The 24,250-nt window shown below is 37.9% G+C and overlaps 1 protein-coding gene across 1 annotated transcript in view; it reads left to right on the top strand.

Moving 5' to 3' along the window:
- LOC113833778 (oxygen-regulated protein 1) overlaps positions 1–24,250 on the top strand; it is a 195,675-nt gene that overhangs the window by 128,238 nt on the left and 43,187 nt on the right. Inside the window, exons 17-18 of the mRNA XM_035439017.1 lie at positions 18,062–18,261; positions 23,483–23,569. Of these exons, the coding sequence (XP_035294908.1) occupies positions 18,062–18,261; positions 23,483–23,569 (287 nt within the window). The remainder of the gene's footprint in view (positions 1–18,061; positions 18,262–23,482; positions 23,570–24,250) is intronic.

The raw sequence follows: 24,250 nt of genomic DNA, 5'->3' as shown, positions 1-24,250 counted from the left end.
CTTTATCAGAGCTGTTTTTAATGATGTTGCTCACAATGGTTTCCTCCCAGATGATGACTGAGAAGTTAATTTAAAAAAAATGGTGCCAAGTACCACAAGAATAACAGAACTGTGCTGTTTTCTGGGATTTTGTTTTTTACTTTTTTTGTTTGTTTGTTTGTTTGTTTTTTTAAATGGAGTGTGCTGGATGTCTCTACAAATTTGTTCAAATGATTGCAGAACCCAGAAAATCTGTTGCTGCTATTGATGCATAACATATTGCCATTATTGCTCATATATATATATATATATATATATATATATATATATTCAAATATGTGATGAATCCAAGGTGTTTCAGTGAGTGCTCACTGTGCATGCAAATTTGATTTCATCTTTAGTAAGTAGTAAAATTATATGCTTGCCAAAAAAAAGTAAGTGACACACTGGAAGACAAATGTCACACAATTTCAATTTTATGTGTAACCTAGAAATGATGAACTTATGGGAACAGAGAGCAGAATTGTGGCTATTAGGCTTCAATGTGGGACTTTTAACAATGGGGAAATGATTGGTTTAAGGATATAAAACTGCAGCTGGACAAGAGGCATGGACTCTGTGATGTCTTGAGGTCTACTGAGAGCATGATAAATATGGTTAATAACAATATGCTATATTTTAAAAGTTGTGAGAAAGTATACTTTAAGTGTTCTCAAAACAAAAAGATGAATATGTGTGATATAACATGTTAATTGTTTTAATTTATCCATGCCATTGTGAACATACTGTATTGTGTATCATAATTGTACATGACTTTATTTATGAGCTAAATAAATGAATGGAAAAAAGAAGAATTCTCAACTTTATATGGAAAAACAAAAAACCCAGGATAGCCAAAACAACCCTGTACAATAAAGCATCCCTGACTTCAAACTCTATTACAGTCCTGAAAACAGCTTGGTATTGGCACAAAAATAGACAAGTAGACCAATGGAATATAATTGAAAACCCTGATATTAACCCACACACCTATGAACACCTGATTTTTGACAAAGAAGCTAAATTTATAGGATGGAATAAAGAAAGCATCTTCAACAAATGGTGCTGGCATAACTGGATGCTGGCATGTAGAAGACTGCAGGTAGATTCATGTCTATCGTCATGCAGAAAAACTTAAGTCCAAATAGATCAAGGACCTCAGCATAAATCCAACCACACTGAATCTATTAGAAGACAAAGTGGGAAATACCCTTGAATTAATTGGTACAGGAGACTGATTCCTGAATATTACACAAGTAGCACAGACATTGAGCTCAACAATTGATAAGTGGGACCTCCTGAAACTGAGAAGCTTCTGTAAGACAAAGGAGACAGCAAGACAAAACAGCAGCCCACAGACTGGGAAACCGCAAATCTGACAGAGGGCTGATTTCCAAAATATACAAAGAACTCAAGAAGCTAGTCTCCAAAACACCAAACAACCTAATTAAAAAGTGGGGCACAGAACTAAATAGACAATTCTCAATAGAGGAATATAAAATTTCTAGAAGACATAAGAAAGTGTTCAACATCCTTAGCCATCTGGGAAATGCAAATCAAAACAACTCTGAGATACCATCTCACTCCTGTCAGAATGGCTAAAACAAAAAACACCAATGACAGTTTATGTTGGAGGGGATGTGGAGAAAGGGGAACACTCCTCCACTGCTGGTGGGAGTTCCAAATCATACAGCCATTTTGGAAATCAGTATGGCAACTCCTCAGGAAAATGGGAATCCCTCTACCCCAAGATCCATCAATTCCACTCTTATGCATATACCCGAAAGAATCACATTCATCCAACAAGTACATTTGTTCAACTAAGTTCGTAGCAGCATTATTTGTAATAGCCTGAACCTGGAAGCAACCTAGATGCCCCTCAACTGAGAATGGATAGAGAAAACATTTACGAAATGGAGTACTACTCATTGGAACAAAACAATGGAATCTTGAAATTTGCAGGCAAATGGATGGCATTATAAGAAACCATTCTGAGTGGGTAACCCAGTCACAAAAAGACAAACATGGTATGTACTTACTCATATATGGATTTTAGACATGGAGCAGGAGATTGCCAGCCTACAATCAACACTGCTAGAGTCTGGGAAACAGGGAGGACTTTAAGAGAGACATGCATGATACCCAGGAGAAGGGGAATGTTACAGGATCTCCTGAGCAAATTGGAAGCATGGCAGGAGGGGAGAGGGAACTGGGAGAAAGAGACTGGGAGAAGAGGAGGGGTGAGGAGGACATGAGGGCCAGAAAGTTTGAGTCGGGGGAAAATGGAAGAAAACAAGAAAGGAGATACTGTGATAGAGGGAGACATTTAGGTTTAAAGAGAAATCAGACACTAGGTAAATGTCTGGAGATCTACACACAAACTAACAATCTAAGCAACAGAGGAGAGGCTACCTTAAATGCCCTCCCCTGATAATGAGATTGATGACTGACTTATATGACATGCCATAGCCTTCATCCAGTAGCTGGTGGAAGTTGAAGAAGACACCCACAACTAATCACTGAACTGATCTGGAATCCAGTTGCATAGAAGGACTAGTGGTGAGAAGGCTAGTGAAACCTGCAGAAACAGCTGACCTGAACAATGGGGATCTCTTGGCCCACAGACTGATAGCTGGAAAACCAGTATGGGACTGATCCAGACCCCAGGAATGTGGGTGTCAGTGAGGAGATCTTTGAAATCTATGGGGCCTTCTGCAATAGATCATTACTTATCCCTAGCATAGGTATGGACTTTGGGATCCCATTCCACATAGAGGGATTCTCCCTGAGCTTAGACACACGGGGGTGGTCCTAGGCCTATCCCAAAGTATACATAGACTCTGATGACCCCCCCAATAGAAGGCCTCACCCTCCCTGGGGAGCAGAAAGGATACGTGATATGTAGGGCTTTAGTTGGGGAGGTGATAGGGAAGGAGGGGAGGGAGAGGGAACTGGGATTGACATATAAAACAATCTTGTTTCTAATTCAAATAAAAAAGTCTGCAAAAAAAAAACCCACTGCACTGAAAACAGCATGGTGTAATAATTGACAACAGCATGGTGTAATAAACAGCGCACTGCAATAGCAGATGGATTTCTACCATTACTAACACAGGGTTTTCCTTTACATCAAGATAAATTATTACTATTATTAAATAATTTTTATTTATATTAAAGGCAATCTTATTTTACATATCAGTCCTGGTTCCCTCTCCCTCCAATCCTCTCATACCCTCCACCAACCCCTCATCCTACCCACCATCCTCTCCTCAGGGAGGGTGAGATCTCCCATGAGGGATCATCAATGTCTGACATATCATTTGGTGACCTGGGCCCTCCCATGTGTATTGAGACTGAGAGAGTATCCCTCCATAGGAATTGGGCTCCCAAAGGCCATTTGTGCACTAGGGACAAATACTGGTTCCACCATACTGTCCAGGCCTCCCAACTGACAACAAAGTTTAGGGGGCCTGGTTCAGTCCTATGCTGGTTCTCCAGCTGTCAGTCCGGGGTCCATGAGCTCCCACTTGCTCAGGTCTGCTGTTTCTGTGGGTTTCCCCAATATGATCTTGACCCCTTTGCTCATCACTCTTCCCTTTCTACAACTGGATTCCAGGAGTTCAGCTCAGTGCTTAGCTGTGGATTTCTGCTTCTGCTTCTGTCAGCTACTGGATGAAGGCTCTATCATGGCATTTAAGGTAGACATCAATATCATTATATGGGAAGGACATTTAAGGTAGCCTCTCCTCTATTGCTTAGATTATCAAGATAAATTATAGTCAGTTTTCTTATAATGGACAATGTCAGGCAGAAATCTTATTTTTATTAAAAGTTTATACATTTTATTATATAAACCACAAACTTACATAAAAATAGCTATAGTATAATATAGTCCTCATGTACCCATTACCTGGTTTAAATTCCTATCAAAAACTCATTCTTCCTTGATGACCCTCCACAGAATATCCTATCATCCCAACTGGCTTTTTAAAAGCAAATCTAATGTACCTAATCATTTTATTTATAAATACAATAGAAACTCATATTATTAAAAATTAGCTATTGCTGTCTAGTTTTAAGTTTGGAAACACTTCACCTAAACACACTCAGCCCAAATATAGACAGGGAAGATATATGTGACCTCTGAACTAAAACTTCCTAGATTCTTACAGATGAGGGGCATGGGGCCAGAAAGTGCTAGAGGTTTTGCCTGCAGTCATGGAGTCAGCACCTGTCTTCTGGTGTTGCCAGGGCAGAAAGGCAGCCACACTCACAATTTTCTGTCTGCTGTGAATGTTAAGAGGTGCTGTTGGGTGTCTCTTGAAGCAAAGCCATTGCATCACTTTTATTTTTTAAGATTTTAATTAAATATTTTGATATTATTACACCATGTCCCCCTTCCCTTTCCTCCCTCAAAAGCTTTCCATAAACCCTCCCTGTTTGTCAAATCCCCCTTTTTATTGTTATTGTCATTATATAAATGTTTACAATAGAATTATATATAATTATGTACATTATATATTATATATAATATAATTACAATCATGCCACCTGTTCTGTTCATATAATTCTACCTGTATGTATGTCTTCAGGGCTGACATTTGACATTGTATCTTCTTTTTTCAAGAGTATGTAGGTGCCTGTCCTGGCATGTTAAAACACAGAGAGAAATGTGGGCAAAAAATATGGATTCTACTTTCCATTTGAAAATTGAAGCTTTCTTTCAAATAAGTAGTTCTCAAATTAAATCTATTCTGAAAACAGTAGAATTAATAATGCACAAAGCAAAAATTAAAAGCATCTACATAGGTTATATTGGGTTCAGAGTTTTATAATGTGCTTTCCAGTTAATAGAAAGTAGCAAATATTTATAAACATTTTAATAATATCAAATATTCTTTTGTGAGTCAACTTAATTGCTTTAAGCAATACAGCCAATAGATAGCACAGACATATCCACTAGGTACTCTACTAACTTATAATGAGCACTCATCTGTACTGCATGTCTGAATATGAAAGCACTCATGCATATTAAGAATACTTTCTAGAAATGGAAATTCTGGGTAATAGGCAGCATTACTTGCTCTTCTTGCTAAAACTTTCCATATTAAAAATCATCTCAACATTGGGAATGAAATATGTTTACTGTCTCCTGTTTGTACTAGTATAGTAAAAAGCAATGAAAAGTTGACATAAGTTTTCATTACTTGGAGAAATCTTTGATTTGGATATGTTCATTTTTATTTTTTATTATTGTGGTGGTTTGAATAGATATAGACCCATGTCTTTGAATGCTTGGTCCATAGAGATTGGTGCTATTAGGAGGTATGGTCTTGTTGGAGGAAGTGTGGGTGTGGGCTTTGAGGTCAAGCTACACCCAATGTGGAAATAGTTTCTTCTGCTACCTGGAGATCAAGATGTAGAACTCTCATCGCCTTCTCCAGCACTATGTCTGCCTGCACACCACAATGAAGATAATGGACTAAACCTCTGAAACTGTAAGCCGGCCTAAATTAAATCTTTTCTTTTATAAGAGTTTCTGAGGTCATGGTGTGTAGGGAGAATCCCCACCTACCTGTAGCACTGACTACGCCCATACACCAGGTGAAAAGGTATACAACCATACACAAGATATGGTTTTGATGGTATATTATAAAAATGATAACAATGAGAACAATGCATAATTGTAGCTGATAACCAGATAGGCACTCGGAACAGCCCAGTCTCAGATGCACTCCGAGACCTGGCTTGAATTGAACCCCCAAAAGAGGGTGAGAGCTCCTCCTTAGTCCTTTTACCCCATTCCTTCTGTGTGCCTGTGACCACTCTCAAAAGGGCATGGTCAGCGCTTCAGGTAGGTGGGGATTCTCCCTACACACCATGACCAGAGAAATTTTCATATGTTGCCTAGGGATTGTTGATAATATTGAAAATATATATATATATATATTTTCGAAACAGGGTTTCTCTGTGTAGCTTTGGAACCTATCCTAGCACTCGCTTTGGAGACCAGGTTGGCCTCGAACTCACAGAGATCCACCTGCCTCTGCCTCCCGAGTGCTGGGATTAAAGGTGTACACCACCAACGCCCGGCTGTTCTGATATTTTGGTGAAGAATGTGGCTACCTTTTGCCCTTTTCGAAAGAGTCCGACTGAGACTAAGTGAAAAGATTTCAATTAATTCTGTTGGCAGAGGAAATAAAAAACAGCCTAGTATTGATTCTGTTATGTGATTATTAGTGATCACTCTTATGCAGATCAATAATGAAAAAAATCTCAAGTTGAGAAAGGAAAATGAAAATGTACAATTTGAGGAGAAAAGGAGCAACAGGAAGTGGAATGAAACTAAGTCTTGTGTTCAAGAAGATAAACAGATTAGGAATAAAAGGAGTGGTGTCCTCAAGGCAAGGCCCCACCCAGGTGATCTTCCAATTTGAGAAAAAGAATTAAGGAACAGCTTAGGTCTAGGCATGGCGGCACATGCCTTTAACACCAATATTTAGAAGGCAGAGTTTGGCAGAACTCTGAGTTTGAGGCTATTATGATCTACAGATCAAATTTCAGGACAGCCACAGTTGAAAACTAGTGAAGGAAACCAAGGAAAACAGAAAGTCCATGAAGATGTAATGGAATAGCAGCCCCAGCAAATACTAGAACTTGACAGCTTAGGCCATGTGATTATGAAATAAGCATATGTATAGAAGAAAGGGGTTATGGAATCTTCATTGGTGACCAAGGAATGCTGCTGATGCCATGTATGTTGCAGGGGTGTCTCTTTATGGAGGCTCAGAGAAGATATTGTATAAAGTTGTGAAGGTGAAGCCTGGATTGCCTTGGCAATCCCAAGATGTTGGAGATGCCAGAGCTATGGATATCTGTTGAGGAAACTAACAGGGATGGATCCAGTCCAAGAGAGAAGTGTGTGGCAGTCAATAAAGCTGAACGTAGTTGGAGATTTGAAGAGCACATTGACATCAGACATAGCAATGTATAGTTTGAAGTTTGCCTGCCTGGTTTTTGGTCTTGCTTTGTTCCAGTATTTGCTTGCTATGCTCTCTCTCCTCCATTTTGGAAGGGTAATGTATATCCTGTGTTACTATATGTTGGAAGTATGTGACCTGTTTTTTGATTTTTGATACTATAGGGGATTACAATTAAAAGATAATGTGGAATCTCAAAGTAGTTTGATTTGCATTTTTTATGGCAACGGATGTCAAACAATTTTTTAAGTGTTTCTCAGCTACTTGCATTTCATCTTTTGAAAGCTTTCTGTTATAACTATACCCCATTTTTAAATTGTAGTATTTGTTTTCTTGATGTTAGTTGTTTTGAATTCTTATATATTCTAAATACTAACTCTAGTAAATTTGTAATGGATAAAGATCTTTTCTCAATCTATATGCTGCCATTTTTTCTCAACAATGGTGTTTTTTTAAATTCAAAAGCAGTTCTGGAATGAAGCCAAATTGATCCTGATGGATAAATCATTTTTGATATGTTTTGAATTTTGCTTGCAAGTATTTTATTGAGAATTTTTGTGTTTGTGCTTATAAGGGATATTTGTCTGTAATTAATTTCCTTTCTTTCTTTCCCCCTTTCTTTCTTTCTTTCTTTCTTCCTTCCTTCCTTCCTTCCTTCCTTTCTTTCTTTCTTTCTTTCTTCTTTCCTTCCTTTATTTCTTTCTTTTTGGTTGGGTCTGTGTATTTTGGCTTTAGGGTAATAGTGTTTTCATAAAAAGAATCAGGAAATGTTTACCCAGTTTCTATTTTGTGAAATAATTTGAGGAGTATTGTTTAGAATTGTAGTATCCTCTTGGTAGGTTTTTACTTTGATGAATATTTTTTCTTCAGATTAATTTTTGTTTGAAGTCTATTTTGTCAGTTTTCAAATATTGAGGTTTCTTAAAGAGATGTTAAATAATTCATGCTATTTTGTTATGGTGCTTTGCTTTTCCTCCTCTTTTGACTATTTTGGGAATATTGATTCCAAAAGGCCTCTTGGGTACAGTTAACCTTTTCTCCAGACTGAAGTTTTCTCCTGTAAGTCTGGATTGGTGGACATAATTTTTTTTTCGAGACAGGGTTTCTCTGTGTAGCTTTGGAGCCTATCCTGGCACTCACTCTGGAGACCAGGCTGGCCTCAAACTCACAGAGATCCGCCTGCCTCTGCCTCCCAAGTGCTGGGATTAAAGGTGTATGCCACCAACACCCGGCCAGAAATTTTTTAAAATTGTTTTTAACATGAGATGCTTTTATTTTTCTGCTGACAGTTCTGCTAGAGATAGTAGTAATAGGCTGGCATTTCTGGTCTCTCCAAGCTTATAGAATGTAAGTTCATCCCCCCTGGGCTTTCAGAATCTACATTGAAAAATCAGGAGTTAATCTCATAGATGTGCCTTTATACATTACCTATTCTTTTCCCCTTGCAGTTTTTAATTTCTTTTCTTCATTCTGTATGTTTAGTGTTATCAGGTGTTGTGGGGAGTTTCATTTTTTGGTCTATTTAATGTTTTATATAAGCAACTTATTCTTTGGGTTGGGGAAATTTTCTCCTACAATTTTGTTGAAAATATTTTCTGTGCCTTTATGTAGGTTTCTACTTCTTCCTTTATACTTATTAGTAGAATATTTGGTCTTTTCATAGTGTCCCAGATGCCCCAGATGTTTTATGCCTGGATAATTTTGGATTTAATATTTTCTTTCAATGAGTTATCCATTTCTTCTTCCTTATATTTAAGATCTCAAATTTTGTCTTTCTTGTCATTTATTCTGGTGAAGCTTAACTATCATGTTTTTGTTTGACATCCTGAGAAATTTAATTTACAGTTCCAATTCAATTTAGTTTTTACTTAGTAATTCTATTTCTGTATTAAATTCTACTCTCATAACTTGACTGTTTTCATTATTTTATTCTATGTTTATGTTTTCATATTCTTCACTAAGCTATTTATCCATGTCATCATTAAGATCTATGAACATATTGATGATTGCTATTTTGAATTTTTCTTGTGATTTGATAAATTGCTTTTCCCAAGGCCTAACACAATTGGATTTCTGGTTTCTTGAGGAGGGATGTTGTATTGGTTGTTCATATTAGTGTGTCTGGAGTGAATATATTTGAAGTGTTTCTTGGTCTCCTCATTGTTGGGTGAGTGTTCCATTCTTTGATTGATATTGTCCAATTTGGGCCCTAGCCAAATGTGACAGTAGTGAGGTTCCTGGTAGAGAGCAATTGTGTATCCTAGCTAAGTGTATTGGTTGTGGGGTTAGTAGTAGAGAGGTTCTCTGCAGATTAGTGCAGAATCATGAAGGAATGGACATACCGTAGAAGGAAAATCTGAGAGAGGTGGTTGAGACAGAGTAGGAAACAGTGCGTCTGCAACAAGAGGCTGTGTTTTTAGGGCAGGGGGATGGGCTGGTAGAAGGGACTCCTGTGGACAGGTTGGAGCAGGTCCAAGGGTAAATCCAAAGGGACTGATGTAGCATGACAAGAAGATGATGAAAGTTCCCATCAGAGCCCTATCCTTGTGTGGTAGCTTTGAGCTCTTGGTAGAAAGACTTTGATGGCTATTCTTGGTTGTCAACTTTACTACATCTGAAATTAACTAAATTCCAAATGTCTGGGCACATCCATGAAGACTTTTTAATTAATTAAATCATTGACTTGGGAAGACCCACTTCTAAACCAGATTTTAGAGTTGGGAAGGTAAACCTTTAATCCAGATCTTTTGAGGTGGAAAGATCCACCTTTAATTTGGACTGCACCTTCTGCCAGCAGCCTATATAAAGGACATGGGAGAAGGGAGCTCTCTTTCTTTGCCTGATTGCCCTTGTTCAGCCTAGCAAGTCCATTCCTTCGTGGGCATTAGAGCTTACTCCTTTAGTGTTCTGGAGTCTACTGAAGATCAACAGAGATGTTAAGCTTGTGGACTGAACAACTACTGGATTTTTGGAATATATATATATATATATATATATATATATATATATATATTTCTGTTACTTTAGAGAACCCTGACTAATACAGGTTAATACAGATTTTGGTAACAGAAGTGGTTCTAGAACAACAGAAGTATAAAGATGAATCTTTTAAGTATCTGGAATAGGCTTTCCAATTTGCCAACACCTACAGTTACTGAAATCCCATTCCATGAACTGTTTTACAAACTTCTATTTGCCAGTTGTAGGCAGGAACAGATTTGGTGATTTTGTGTATAACAATTTTAAAATTTTGTGGACAAAAACAAAAGCGATGATACTGGTTGGTTGCTTCTAGCATCTCTTAACAATTGACAAAGGAGAGGAATGAGCTCTGTGATATAACTAACTTTCAGCATCTCAGAATATGGTGAAGGACAGTAATGAACTCAGTGATAAAATTGCCTGGATCCACATGCACATAATCATTCCAAAGGTTTCTAAGTGTGCCTGAAAGAATATCTTCTCCCCAGTAGCCACAGGACTCAAGTTACATAAAGTCAAAACAAAGCCCTCATTACAAGGTTGGCTCAATTACAGTAAAAATTCAATTCTCAGCCTCAGAGAGTCAGCAGTTAGTAAAGGCATTCATGGCTTTTCAAAGTTACAATGACAATTAAGTGGCAGCAACCTGGAGGCTGTACCAGTGTTCTCCAGAAGGCAGTATATGATTTGAATCATAACCCAGTATATTTCTCCCCTAGCAAGAATCCACAGATCCATGAATCAAGGGGTGGAAAAGATAATAGTTTCAACCATCATCCCTATTGACCCATTAGGAAAAAAATTTGCTTCTGTTCCCATGACCTTTAGCTTTGTTAGCCTAATTTTGGTTCTAGATGTGGAAGCACACCACTAGGAGACACAACAAACATTCCAGTGATCTGGAATATCAGACTTTCCCAGGCTACTTTGAGGTTCTGATGCTCTTAAGCCTAAGACTAAGAAAGGAATAACAGTGTTAGGAGGGGTGATTGATCCAGATTACCATGGGGAAATTGGATTCTTCTTCACAGTGGTGGTAAGAAAGATTATGTCTGGAGTGCAGGAGGTCCTTTAGGGAATCTCTCAGTGGTGCCATGTCCTGTGATTAAAGTCAATGGGAAACTACAATAGCTTAATCCAGGAAGGATGATAAAGTGTACAGATCTATCAGGAATGAAGGCATAGGTCACTCCATCAGGAAAAGAGCCAAGACCAGCTGAAGTGCTTGCTGAGGGTAGAGGAAATACAGAATGTGTGGTAGAGAAAGGTAGTTATAAAAATCAGCTAAGGCCATATGGCCAGTTGTGGAAATAAGAATTAAAATTGACATGTCATATTTTGTTTAAAATGTGTTTATACATACATTTGTGTGTTCTTTCTTTGAGTTTTAATATCATATGATGTATTATTAATAAAGAGAATATCAATGGTTATCATATTTATTTTTGAAATAATAAAATAATGTCCTTCAAGGGACATTGCAACCTATTCTAAATTTATAAGATGTTTGTGGTTGCATGAGGCATAGTTATATCATGTTAGACATAATTATTTCCGTATAAATATGTAATGTATTTGTGATTGCATGTAGATAGTTATACCATGTTTAAAATATGACCTGGCTATTGTTTTCACTTGGAAGTTAAGTATGCCTTATGGAGATATGATTATGTGTCAAGTTGACAAGGTTTAGGCTTGAGATATATATCTGTTCTTGGTTGTCAACTTTACTGTATCTGGACTTAACTAAAGCCCAAATGATTGAGCACACCTGTGAGGGTTTTATCTTAACTTAATGTCTTGAAGTTGGAAGACCTACTTTTAATCTGGATCTTTTAAGGTGGACAGATCTACCTTTAATGTGGACCATATATCTGCTGCAGCCTATATAAAGGACATAGAAGAAGGGAGCTCTCTCTCTTTGCCTGCTTGCACTTGCTCTTACCAGCAAGTCCATTCGTTCATTAGCATAAGAGCCTACTTCTTCAGGGTTCTAGCATATACAGAAGACCTGCTGAGACATCCAGCCTAATGGACTGAACAATTATTGGATTGTTGAGTTTGCCATTCATAGCCAGCCATTGTTGTATTTGCTATACCATAGCCTGCAATACATACTAATAAATCCGATATATATATATATATATATATGCATACACACACATATATGGCTATCATAAATGTGTATGAATGATAAGTAGATGATAGATAGACAGCTAGATAGTTAACAGCTAGCTAGATAGTTAAATTCATATATGAGTTCTTTTTCTCTAGCGATCCCTGACTAAACAGAGCAGTTCTGTTTGTTTGCGTAGTAAACAGATGTAATGTAAAGAAGATACATTACAAGGAAATGCTAAAAGGGCTACCAGGAGGGAATAGGGTGATCCTAGGTCCACACCAAAAGTCTGAGTCTACTATTCCATTCATTTAAAATAAGCCGACTCAATTCAAATTTCCTCTAAGTACTGAGTAGAAAACCACTCAACTTTTTTTGCTCAGCAGTTCCTTGTAGCATGAATAATAAAAGCCCAGAGATAGATATTGGAGTTCAAGCTGAAGATAAGGAAAGCAAAGCAGCCAAGCCACCAGAGAGCTCTTACCTCTACCAAGTCTGGGGCAATCCTGTTCTCAACATGGCTGGGGACTAATTGCCCTCTCTGAGACCCTGCTTCTGTCTTATATGCCTCTCTCATGTGCCACCACTGCTCAGCTTATATGGATAACTAGTATGATTATTGAAATTAAATATGTGTACCACCACTCCCTGGCCTCTATGGCTGTGGCTACCTTTGCATTCTGATCTCCAGATAAGCTTTATTAGATTATAAATAATATATCACAAATTTCCTTCTGCATAAAACAACCTTGCTGTTTTTTATTATAATTTTGGTATGCTCTTATTTTTTTCAGCATGTTATTTATACATGTATTCTTTCTTTCTATCTATCTATCTATCTATCTATCTATCTATCTATCTATCTATCTATCTATCTATCTATCATCCACACCAAAGGTGAATTGTGTTGTTTTTTATATTATTTTAACTTTATTTATTTATTTTGTTTTTTCTTTAACTACTTTCTCTGAATATATGATTTCTAGATGTTGCATGAATATTTCCCTTACACTCTGAATCTTCAAAACCCCTTCCATGAAATGGGAAGAGTATAGAATGATAGTAATGCTTTAATGTCATTTGAAAAGCTGTACATAGTGCTTCCACTTGCAAATATTATTTTAAATATCTTTATTTTATTTCTTCTGTATATTGTGATTATTAGAATATTTTATATATCATATCCTTTGAGTGTAAAATCTCTTTTTAATGTTTGGAGTACAGAGACTGACTTTTACCTTGATCCTGGCTAGTTTTTTTTCTTTTTTTCTGTGTGTCAATGCAGCACTCTGGCATTTTGGAAGACATTTCATGTTCTGATCTATTTGCTATCTGTTTGTATGAGGTTTTTGTTTCCCGTCCTTTTGTTTAAGTGCCTGCTATATCTTAATTTGAAGAAAAAATGATAATTTGTGATTACTCAAAACTTCAATGTCAATTTAGTAAATTTTATTTTCATTTCAAGTTAACTATAGTGAGCATACTTTTTCCAGATAGTGATGCTTTTGTTGAAGCTGGGTTAAAATTGAACCATTTTTGTGATGGCATGCTATCTATCAAATGATAAAGGTCATTTGTTTTCAATGTCTGCTTTACATTGTATTATAAAACACTTTACTCAAACACTATCTTTAAGTAATCAGTTTTATAAAGGTTTGTAACCCTCTCTCTACTGCCACATTCTTTCAATGACATGTCTTTTTTGCTGTATATTGCTTTTACTTTTGTTTTCTTAAAAAGGAAAACATTTAATTGTGGTGGCTCACTTACAGATTCACAGGCTCAGTCCATCATCATTGTGGTGGGGATCACAGAGGTGTCGAGGCTGACATGGTGCTGGAGTCGTATTGGAGAGCCCCACATCTTATAGACAACAGGAAGTCGACTGGGACACTGGGTGGTATCCTGAGCATAGGATCAAAGCCCACTCCCACAGTGACACACTTAATCCAACAAAGTCATACCTATTCTAACAAAGTCACACCTCCCAATAGTGCCACTCCCTTTGGGGGCAATTTTCTTTCAAACCACCACATTGTCAGTTAATTTTCTAATATGAGCCAGATCAGGTACTTTTTGGCTGATCTCCTCTTATGACAACTTTGCAAGATGGTCAATGTTGATGATAGCCACCCATTCCACAGACAGCCATTCTGTATAGTTAGAAGACTTTCTATAGTTGAGAAAATGGAAGTATTGAGGTTTAAGGCTAATGTATACTTTTATTAGTACCAGTAGAAATGTTTTTTCTTTCTTCTTTCTGTTTTTTTGAATTTTTTAAATTTGAATTAGAAACAAGATTGTTTTACATGTCAATCCCAGTTCCCTCTCCCTCCCGTACCCTCCAACTAACACCCTACCTATCCCATAGCCTTTCTGCTCCCCAGGGAGGGTGATGCCTTCCATAGGGGGTCTTATGAGTCTGTCATACCCTTTGGGATAGGGCCTGGGCCCATCCCATGTGTCTAGGCTCAGGGAGTATCCTTCTATGAGGGATGGGCTCCCAAAGTCCATTCCTATGCAAGGGATAAGTACTGATCTACTAAATCCCATCCTATACCCTTCATCCAGCAGCAGATCGAAGTAGAAGCAGACAACCACAGCTAAACACTAATCTGAACTGGAATCCAGTTGTGGAGAAGGAGGAGTGATGTGCAAAGGGGTCCAGACCAGGCTGGTGAAATCCACAGAAACAGCTGATCTGAACAAGAGGGAGCTCTTGGTCCTCAGACTGATAGCTGGGGAACAAGCATGGGACTGCTCTAGACCCCACTAATGTGGGTGTCAGTGAGGAGACCTCAGAAATCTATGGGGCCCCTTGTAGTACGATCAGTATGTATATTGCTTTTATTATGTTTAGGTATTCCTCTTTTAAACTTTTTTATTTAAATTAAAAACAATCTTATTTTCCATACCAATCCCAGTTCCCTCTCCTTCCCATCCAACCATCCCTCTCACCAGCCCCTCCATCCCACCCAGCATCCACTCCCCAGGGAGGGTGAGGCCTCCGAAAGAGATCCACAGCTAAGCACTGAGCTGAACTCCTGGAATGCCACACCTTTTTATCCATCTTCCTGTGAACTATTAACACTTGCTTGTTTGTTGTCAGGGTCATCAGCTGTTTTATTCTTCCTACTTTCAGGGGACCAGCAGCACAAGTGTAGTCAGGAATTTTGTTATGTTTTGTTCAAGTCAACCTGGTTACAGTATAATCAAAGTGCTTGATAATGTTCAGAAAGAACATACTTGAATCATGCAGAACCCTTTTAGATTTTGTTCAGGGAGACCCTTCTGTTGATTAGTGTTTAATCTGGCACTGTTTTCTTCAAATATTCTCCCATCTCTAGGCATTTTGAAACCTTTAGTCAAGAAAGAAAACATTTTTATGGTTCTTCGGTGGAGAAATTTATAGTCTGAGACTAATGGACTTTGGTTCATTTCCAAAAGATCATGGCATTAAATGATATTCATATTTAATTGATGACAGTACTGACTTTACTACATCATATTATGTTATAGATTAAACCATCAATTTTTCTGAGCACACCCTCAGTCTGTATTGTGTTTATGCAAATGATGGAAGAACATGTTAGTGTAGAAGGATCCTTAACAGCCATTATTTGCAGATTATATGAAACAAGTGAGCACACACACACACACACACACACACACACACACACACACACACACACACACACACGGAAACCCAGTTCACTTTGTGTAAGAACACCACTGGACTTTAAAACCACTCCCGGTTACATACACAAGCATGTCTCAACTTCTTTTCTCCTTGCCCTTGTTTTTCTACAGTAACACCTACACAAAATTTCCATGGGCATGCTGGGCATGTTGTTATCTCTGTCTAGAGTGTCCCTTCTGTCTATGTGTACAATATCTAGATTCCTCTTTTTATATCTAGCATTTCTTCCATATCTTCATCTTTCCTTTATCTAGCAGTGGAGTGCTCCATGAAGCCTTACCAATTCCTTTCTCTATCACTCTCTGGGCTGGGCTACATCTGGACTTTGCAATATTCCTTATGTTTTCTATGAGTGTGTTTGCATGCTTCAGATAAAATATTAGTTTGCCTGTCCTCTTTACTAGATAGCACATATTTTCTGATTTTCATCATGGCCATTATTGAAAGAGAGCAATGCACTTGTCTATGTTTAGTAAATACAATGAATTAAAGTTTTCTTCAATAAAAGTGATTCTTTCAAACAACTAAGATACTCCAAGGGATAACTGCTGATCCAAGATCTCTAATTTCTCTCTTGATGCATGGTGTACCAGTAGAACTTGGAGATATTTGGTTACAGTACTGCATGGGAAGTTCGCAGTGTTCTTGATAAGAAATGGTAAGAAGAGGAGCTCCTAGGTACTATTTGACTTTTGAAATTTAGACTGTGTCATAATGTTTTCTTGGACAAATTTATATAATACTTGAAGGCCATTCCTCTGCCTGGGCTGAAGCCCATATATGAGTATGCAAGTTGTTAATCTGTGAGGCCTAGTTTTCCCACTTGTTCCATGGGTGAAGGATCTTGTAGGACTAATGTGATAACTGAATGACAATGATGTTATTTGTATAAGTTTTTGCATAGCACTTGGCACAAAAACATCTTAAATAATAGCAATACTATGATTGCTACAACCTGCTAAACTGTTTACAGAATATAATACCTACTCAAGCTTGTTTGAATTCAGAGGGTGTGGAGTTAGTTAAGTTTACATAACTAGTGGTTTATTTATATAACTCACATATTATTTAACATCTCTGCCTCTTTTCTACATTTTAAAACAGACCTTAGTATTTGAGTCATCTTAAAACTTACAAGTGATAATTGAGTGAAAATTGTATATGACACATTTAACACAGAGCTCAGAAATAGTAGAGTCTTGATAAATTGTCATCATTGGGCCTAGAGATGGCTTAGTAAATAAAGTAACCACCATGTAAACATGAGACCTGAATTTTACAGAACTGACATGGTGCCTAAAATTTCAGTATTGGGAGTGTCAGAAACAAGTAACTTCTAGAAGGTCACTGAGTAGTTAGCTTGACCAAATCAATGAACTTTATGTACATTGAAAGACTCTGTATCATAAAATGAAGACTCTGTACATTAGAGAGCAATCAAGGAAAGATACTCAATGTCAACCTTCAGTCCAAATACATACCTACTCACCTACCCACCCACCCACCCACCCACCCACCAAGCAATCATACACACACACACACACACACACACACACACACACACACACACACACTCACAGAAGGGGGGCAGAGAAATAAGTAAATAGTGATTATTTTGATGACAGAGATCATCCAGACCAAGAGAAAATAATTTTCAGAAAGCATACATTATTTTTTCATACATTTCCATTTTTTAATTTCATACATCATATTATTTTAAAATTAGTTCATTTTATCTATTTGTTTATGTGAAAGGTCTCACTTTATTTCTAAATCCTTTTTATAACCCTCTCTAGCCTGGTAATTTTCAGAAATAGCTCAGAAAAAACTTTCTCTATCCTTGATATGATATTTTTATGTTATTTGAAAGCATGTTTTAATTTATTTTATTATTTTCTGTTGGTAGCTACTGGTTATGTAAAAGCCTAGAAACTTTATGAAAACTCTATGGGCTCACAAGTGTTGGCTCTAACATACCTCCCAGTGTTGTATCACTGAGTACAAGCATCCTGGGGCGTGGCATGATTATTGCCTTAATGTGGTTTTCTTCAGTAGTCGAGTCTCAGTTGTCCAGAACCTTGCTGTGATGAGATAAACACAAGCCACCTCCCTGGATTCTTTACACTCCAGTGCTCCCCTCACCTCTCATCATCCATGCTCCTCTTGATGTTCTTTGATATTCTTAGACTCCAACATGACAAAGGATTCTGCTGGCCTAATGTACCTGATCTGCCCCTTATGTCCTCCTCCCACTTTATGCAGAAGAAAGCAGGCATTCCTACAGTACTGAGACTCTTCAGGCAGAAGATAAATGGAGGGTGTTGGTGCTGACTGGAGATACGGGGACTCAAGCCAATGTCACACTCTGGGTGTATGGAGACGAAGGAGTCACTGGACCAATCAGTCTTACCAAGGAGAGCCCAGAGCACCTATTCCTTCCAGGACAGCAGGATGAGTTTCAGGTAAACAAAATCAGCAGTCATTTTATTTGTTTGAACATTACAAAGGTATGAAATAAGGACACATAGAGAGAATATAAAATAAACTTAGTCTGTTATAAATACCATTAGTTAACTTATTTCCTACTGTTATAATAAAAAAAAATATTTGCTCGAGTCTCCTATGCAAGGAAGTGAGAATTTTACAGAAGAAAATTTCTTCTTTTAAGGACAATTTATCAAAATCCATTATCCTAAAAATCATCAAGTGCATCTCAAGTTGTACCCTGATTAAAAGATACATGAGTCTCTTGGAGTGATGGAAATTCCTCTTTCTACAGTTGTTATACTTTCAGACATTGCTCAGCTGAACTGCAAATGTGTGAAATAATTTCCTAAGCATTTTCACAGGCCATCTTCTGAGGCTCTGCCCATGCCCATTTTAATCTCTCTCTCACTTATTTCTTGCTGTGAGAGGTCTGAGTTGCTGTGATTTGAATACAGCTGTCTGCTTGTCTAGTTATAGGAGCACTAGCCAATTTCAATTAGGACAGCTACGTTGCACTTTACTAATTCTCACCCCCTGCAAAGTGGTAGCTGTACAATTGTTCAGTGCATTAATTGAACAGCAGTTGCTCATCCTTGACAGTGTCCTATGCACACTAGGGAATAGAAAATTATGGAGGCTAGTCTGAGTCACCAGGCTGCCAAGGCTGTTTGGAGTGCTAGCACCTGACCTCACCAATACCCAGATGGTTTTTGCATCTTCAGCTGTGGGCTCATAACTATACCTTTACACTCATTAATGGGGCCTTAGTGATGGAGCATGATTGTCTACAGTGGTAGAGGAGGACTTTGATGTGGCCCATGGCATTCACTCCCTATATACATGTGTTTTGATGGTTTCTTGAGGATGATAGTTCATAATTCAGAATGTGTGTTAGGATTGGAAGCCCAAGTCACCAGCAGAAGCGTGGTGCTCCTCATAATGTATCATATGCCACATGTATTGATGTTCTGGTAAATTTTGTTACTGTTTTTCTGGACAGTTTTTGCCATTGTGGAATCTTAGAGGCTCATGATTGCACCCTGAAACACCTAGGGAGCTTTAAAACCCAGTGACCACTGCCTGCACTCCCAGAGAGCCTAGCTCATTTCATTTGGGTGCAACCTGGGCACCAAGGCTTTTAAAAGCACCGTAAGTGCTTCTAAAGTGCAAGCACTAGCAGTAGTCCTGGTTCCAACACCAGACTGTAAGCCAGGTGAGCTGGATTGGTGTTGGCTTCCTGCGTGACAACTGTGTGGCCTTGAATATGTCATTGAATTTCTCTGTACCAGTATTCTTCTTTTTATGTGTAGAATGGGGACAATGACTTCCATCCTTTGTAAACCCTGGGGTGATGTATGACAGAAAACATGGATAAACCTTAAGAAAGAGTCCTATTTACTACATAATAAATGTAACAGGTCAGTGAAAAAGCAATTGTGTCAGTTTTTGCAGTGTTGAAATTTTCAGTGTTGAAAATTGGAATACCTTCTCATACATCATTTTAATGTGTATGTCTATCCCTTTATGACTTTGGCTAATGACTTGCTGTTTGTTTTATATTTATTTTATACTACAGAAATTATGTTAGACAAAAAGCAGATTCAAGCTATATTCTTATTTGAGTTCAAAATGGATTATAAAGCAGCAGAGGAACTTGCAACATCAAAACACATTTGGCTCAGGAGCAGTGCGTGGGGAATCAAGTAGTTTTGCAGAGAGGGTAGAAGCTTCATCATCAGGAGCCAGTGTCCCACCATTAGGTATTCACAATGAGTGAGAGCGAGTCAAATCTGCTTCTTTTATACTATAGAGAAGTTGCCAAAGAACTTAGAGGTGACCCTTTGAAGCAAACTGAAAGGTCAAAAGGTTCAATGAGCAGGTGCCCATGAGCTGGCTGGAAAAAATGTGATTTTTGAACTGTCATTCTCTCTTAATTCTATTCACCAATGAATGGTTTCTTGATGAGATTGTGGTGTGTGTCAAAAAGTAGATTGCATGTAGCAAAACTTGCATAAAACAGTCACAGTCACAGTTGGGTCATATGCTGCAGGACTGATCCATGACAGCTTTCTAAATCCCAGGGAAACCACACCTGAGAAATATGCTCAGGAAATTGATGGGATGCACCCATAACTGCAACAGTGGTGTTGGTGTTGTTCCAGGAGTGGGCCCAATTCTTCTCTATGATGCCCACAATCCCTAACTGCACGTGGCATAATCACTGCTTCAGAGCATGAAAATATTGGCTACACAGTTCTGCCTCATCCACTGTGTTCCCCTGACTTCTGGCAACAAATTACAACCTCTTCAAATATATCCATTGCTTTTTGTAGGGAAAAGCTTCCACAAATCACAAATTTTATGTTACAGGAATAAATAAACTTATTTTTATCAACAAAACGTATAATTGTTCCTAGTTTTATTAATTAAGATGTATCTGTGCTTAGGTATAGTAATAAGTTTACAATATGCAACCACTATTCCTTTTGCACCAACTTAATTGTAAATTGGTTAAGAACAGAGGCCCCAGTGTTGTGAATTTAAGATTAAATGAACCTTTCACTAGTTCCTTTACTTTGGATGGATTGCTTATCCATTTTTCCAGTGATGGATGATGGGTTTAGGAAGTCCCTCAGAATGTAGATGTGTGGACTCGGACAGTATCAGGTAACACCAGGAGCCAGTGCAGCCTGCAGAATATTAGGTTCTTTTCTATACCCACTGACTGGTTCAAAATCTAAGTTTTAGTAAGCTTCCCAGGTAATGTTTTATGTATACTAAAGTTTAAGAAGGCCTGGGCTGGGGATCATGAGGCATTGGGGCCAGCACCTCTGCCTCTTGGTAACTGGATAATCCTAAACTAGGATTAGCTCATCCACACTCTTCAATCTGTGGTACTGTTTCCTGTATTCCTTTGTACTGCATACTTTGCCACTTCTAACTTTGTCTTTCACTTTTTCCTTTAAGTCTTCAAGTATTCATATAGGTGTCTGTGAGGATAGCATAGCATACCTGATCAAATGGACTTGAGTTCACATCTTATACTCCTAGAACCTTTTGTGCATGCATGCTTAAGGAAATGACTTAACTTCTTTACCCTGTAAAGTAGACTCTTGAAGAGCTTTCCTTTCCAGTGGGGTGTTGAGCCATTGAAGAAACCCTGCGTTATGGGAGGTTGAGGCAGCCCTAAGTATGTCAAGTTCTTGGGGTGTGTGTTACTGACAGGACTCTGCTGGGTCAAAGACCAAAGCTGCAGATCCATAGAAGTTGGCAAGCCTTCTTCCTAGGTAAGGCTCAGAGGGATGGCATAGCATTCCTCAGGTCCAAGTGCAGATAGTATCAGAGTGTACAGAAAATGTCCATCATAGTTTTCTCTCCTGGATATTTACACAGCTTGCTCCCTTCCAGACACAGCAACTCCAGGGCTTAGCTGTACCTTCTTCAGCGATTCAGCTGTATGCTTTAAACCCTACCTCCCTGTACAGCTGTATATAGTAAACATGCCAATCTTTCTGCATGCTGCAGTTTCTCTGTCAGAGAGCCATTGCCACCTGCTCCCAACTTTTCTATGTGTCTCTTCTCTGTTTTTGTATTTTCTTTATTCCCTGGCTGTCCTAGTTAGGTCAATCCCTGGAGCCAAGCCATTTTGAAAAGCAATGCATACCAAGCACTTGCACTTGGCTGCTATGGAGTTGATTGCTGTGTTGAATAGCTCTTGTTTCCTGTGGTAACCTGTACAGGCATAAAGTTACATGTTTCACGTGACCGGACTGCTCAGATACTGCTCAGATACTCCTTTAGTATCTTCACTTAGCATGTGGACGAAGGGTAATTTTATACTCAAGTGCAAATTGAGTTTTAGGACAACAAAAGTATAATTGAAGGTTTATTTACCTTTCTGAGACAAAATGGGCTGCAAACATGAAACAACTTCCTACTTCCTCTCATAGAGCTAGCCTACAGCTCTGCCACTGAGCACAAGTCTGGAAATAAGGAAACCAGACCCCGATTTCTCATCTCCCAGTCAGCTCTGGCACAAACCATATTACCTGGTGTTACTTCAGGCTCTGGGCTCCTCTAACTCCTAGTCTACAGAGAAAAGCAGTGGTGGGCACGTGAAAAATGAAAATCAAAATTTTAGTGCCTAGAATATGGAAGTAAAACAGTTTTAATGGCTTTGGAGTCATCTCTGTGGGCCACAGGCAGGCAAATATAGAAGTTCGCCATAACCTTCTCATACCTGCCTACAGTAGCCTGCAGCAAGACATTTTAATGAATTCCTACCTGTGGTCTGTAGCAGTAGATGGTTACCTATCATAACAATTAGTTAAGTAGTTCTTTGTTTAGTAATTAGCTTGTCCGGTGCAATAGTTCATTTTCTAAATCTCCACAGTTCCATATCTGGGTCTATTTTATTATATTATAAATATCTGCCTTCAAATTGATTCTTCTCTATGTTATACATTTTCCCAAAATGAGAGTGTACCACTGTTTTCATTGTTTCATATTTGTGACCTTGAACAAGGTCTAGATTTTTGTCTTAAATGTCTTATGTCCATTCAATATGTAAAAAAATATGGGCCAGGGATGTATGCCATAATGTTTTCAGTTTAAAATTACAAGCATTTCCATTGAGCTCATGGTAATTCCAATGCCAGTTCTCCAAAATAAAAGCTAATTGAATACAAACATTTGTGGGTAGGACTGTGTCTCTTCCTTGAGCTATGATATTGTTGTTTTAGTGGAGGAGGCAAAGATTTTCAAAGTAGAAGGAAGTTCTGGACTTATAGGCACCTTCTATAAACTTGTAAAATTTCTATAATTTTGCTTTTATTTGATGAAAGTTCTTGTTTTTCTTCTTAAAATTAAAGCCCTTCTTGCTGTCATTGCTATGCAACAAGTGTTGGTTGTAGTGAGAAATGTATTGTGGTCAGAGAATATAACATGCTTTTTATTTCCTTCTTTCATCTCACTTCTTTTTCCATATTCTTAGTCAAGTTACATTTTTTTTTCTCATTCTGTGTCTGTGAGTTTCATGGACAGGCTTCTGGAGAGGAATCTGTTCTGCAAGTCCTTCTAAGAGTGCCTCAGCCGTCAACAATTGCAAAGTGCATTTAGTCTGAAAAAGAGCAAGAACATTGTGTTGTGCCTAATTTAAAACACCTTAGCAACTTTTCCCCTTTGCATTTCATCCAGGTTGTTCTGAGAAGCATCGGAGAAATATACAAGATCAGGATAGGACATGACGGAACTAGTGGGCAACCAGAATGGAGCTTACAGAGGGTAATGACTTCCTTTGTTTCATGCTGATGAAAAGAGCAGGCAGACCACACAGAGTGGGAAATGAAAAATACTTTACAAATTGTCCTAAGTAATGTAAACAAAAAATTGTGGCTACAACACTCTAAAGTGTTTCACTATGGTGAAATATATTTTAACAACAGCTTTTTATAATGATATTTGTAAAGGAAACATTTATTAATGGGTGAAAACTTAAAGAATACAAAAAGTGTAAGAATCAAAGGACATTTTAATTCTGTGGTCTTTATCATCACCTAAGTAGTTCATGGTCTTTGCAACATTTTCTGTGAATCTCTTCCATGTATACTTGTAACTTCATTGTCTCTGTAAATATATATGTATATACAATTCACTTGTGTATAAAGTGTTAATATATGCGCTTGTTAGTATAAATAAATTTATATTCAAATGTGCATTTTTTCTGTTTTAATGGAATCAAATCTTGATTCCATTGGATATCCTATTTATTTATATGTTTGCAATTAATCATGTCAACAATATCTGCTGAAAGCTTGCCAGATGCCAGCTGCTTTACCAATGCTGTTGTATGTTTACTTAACATTAACTCTTAATTTGTCTACCATTGATGTTCCTACTTTATAGATGAGAAAACTGAGGCTCAATGAAGTCAGATAATTTTGCTACAGTCATTTAGCAAATGGC

The sequence above is a fragment of the Cricetulus griseus genome, chromosome 2, assembly GCF_003668045.3.
Source record: "Cricetulus griseus strain 17A/GY chromosome 2, alternate assembly CriGri-PICRH-1.0, whole genome shotgun sequence".
Taxonomy (NCBI): Eukaryota; Metazoa; Chordata; class Mammalia; order Rodentia; family Cricetidae; genus Cricetulus; species Cricetulus griseus.
This window is presented reverse-complemented; position numbering and strand designations above follow the sequence as displayed.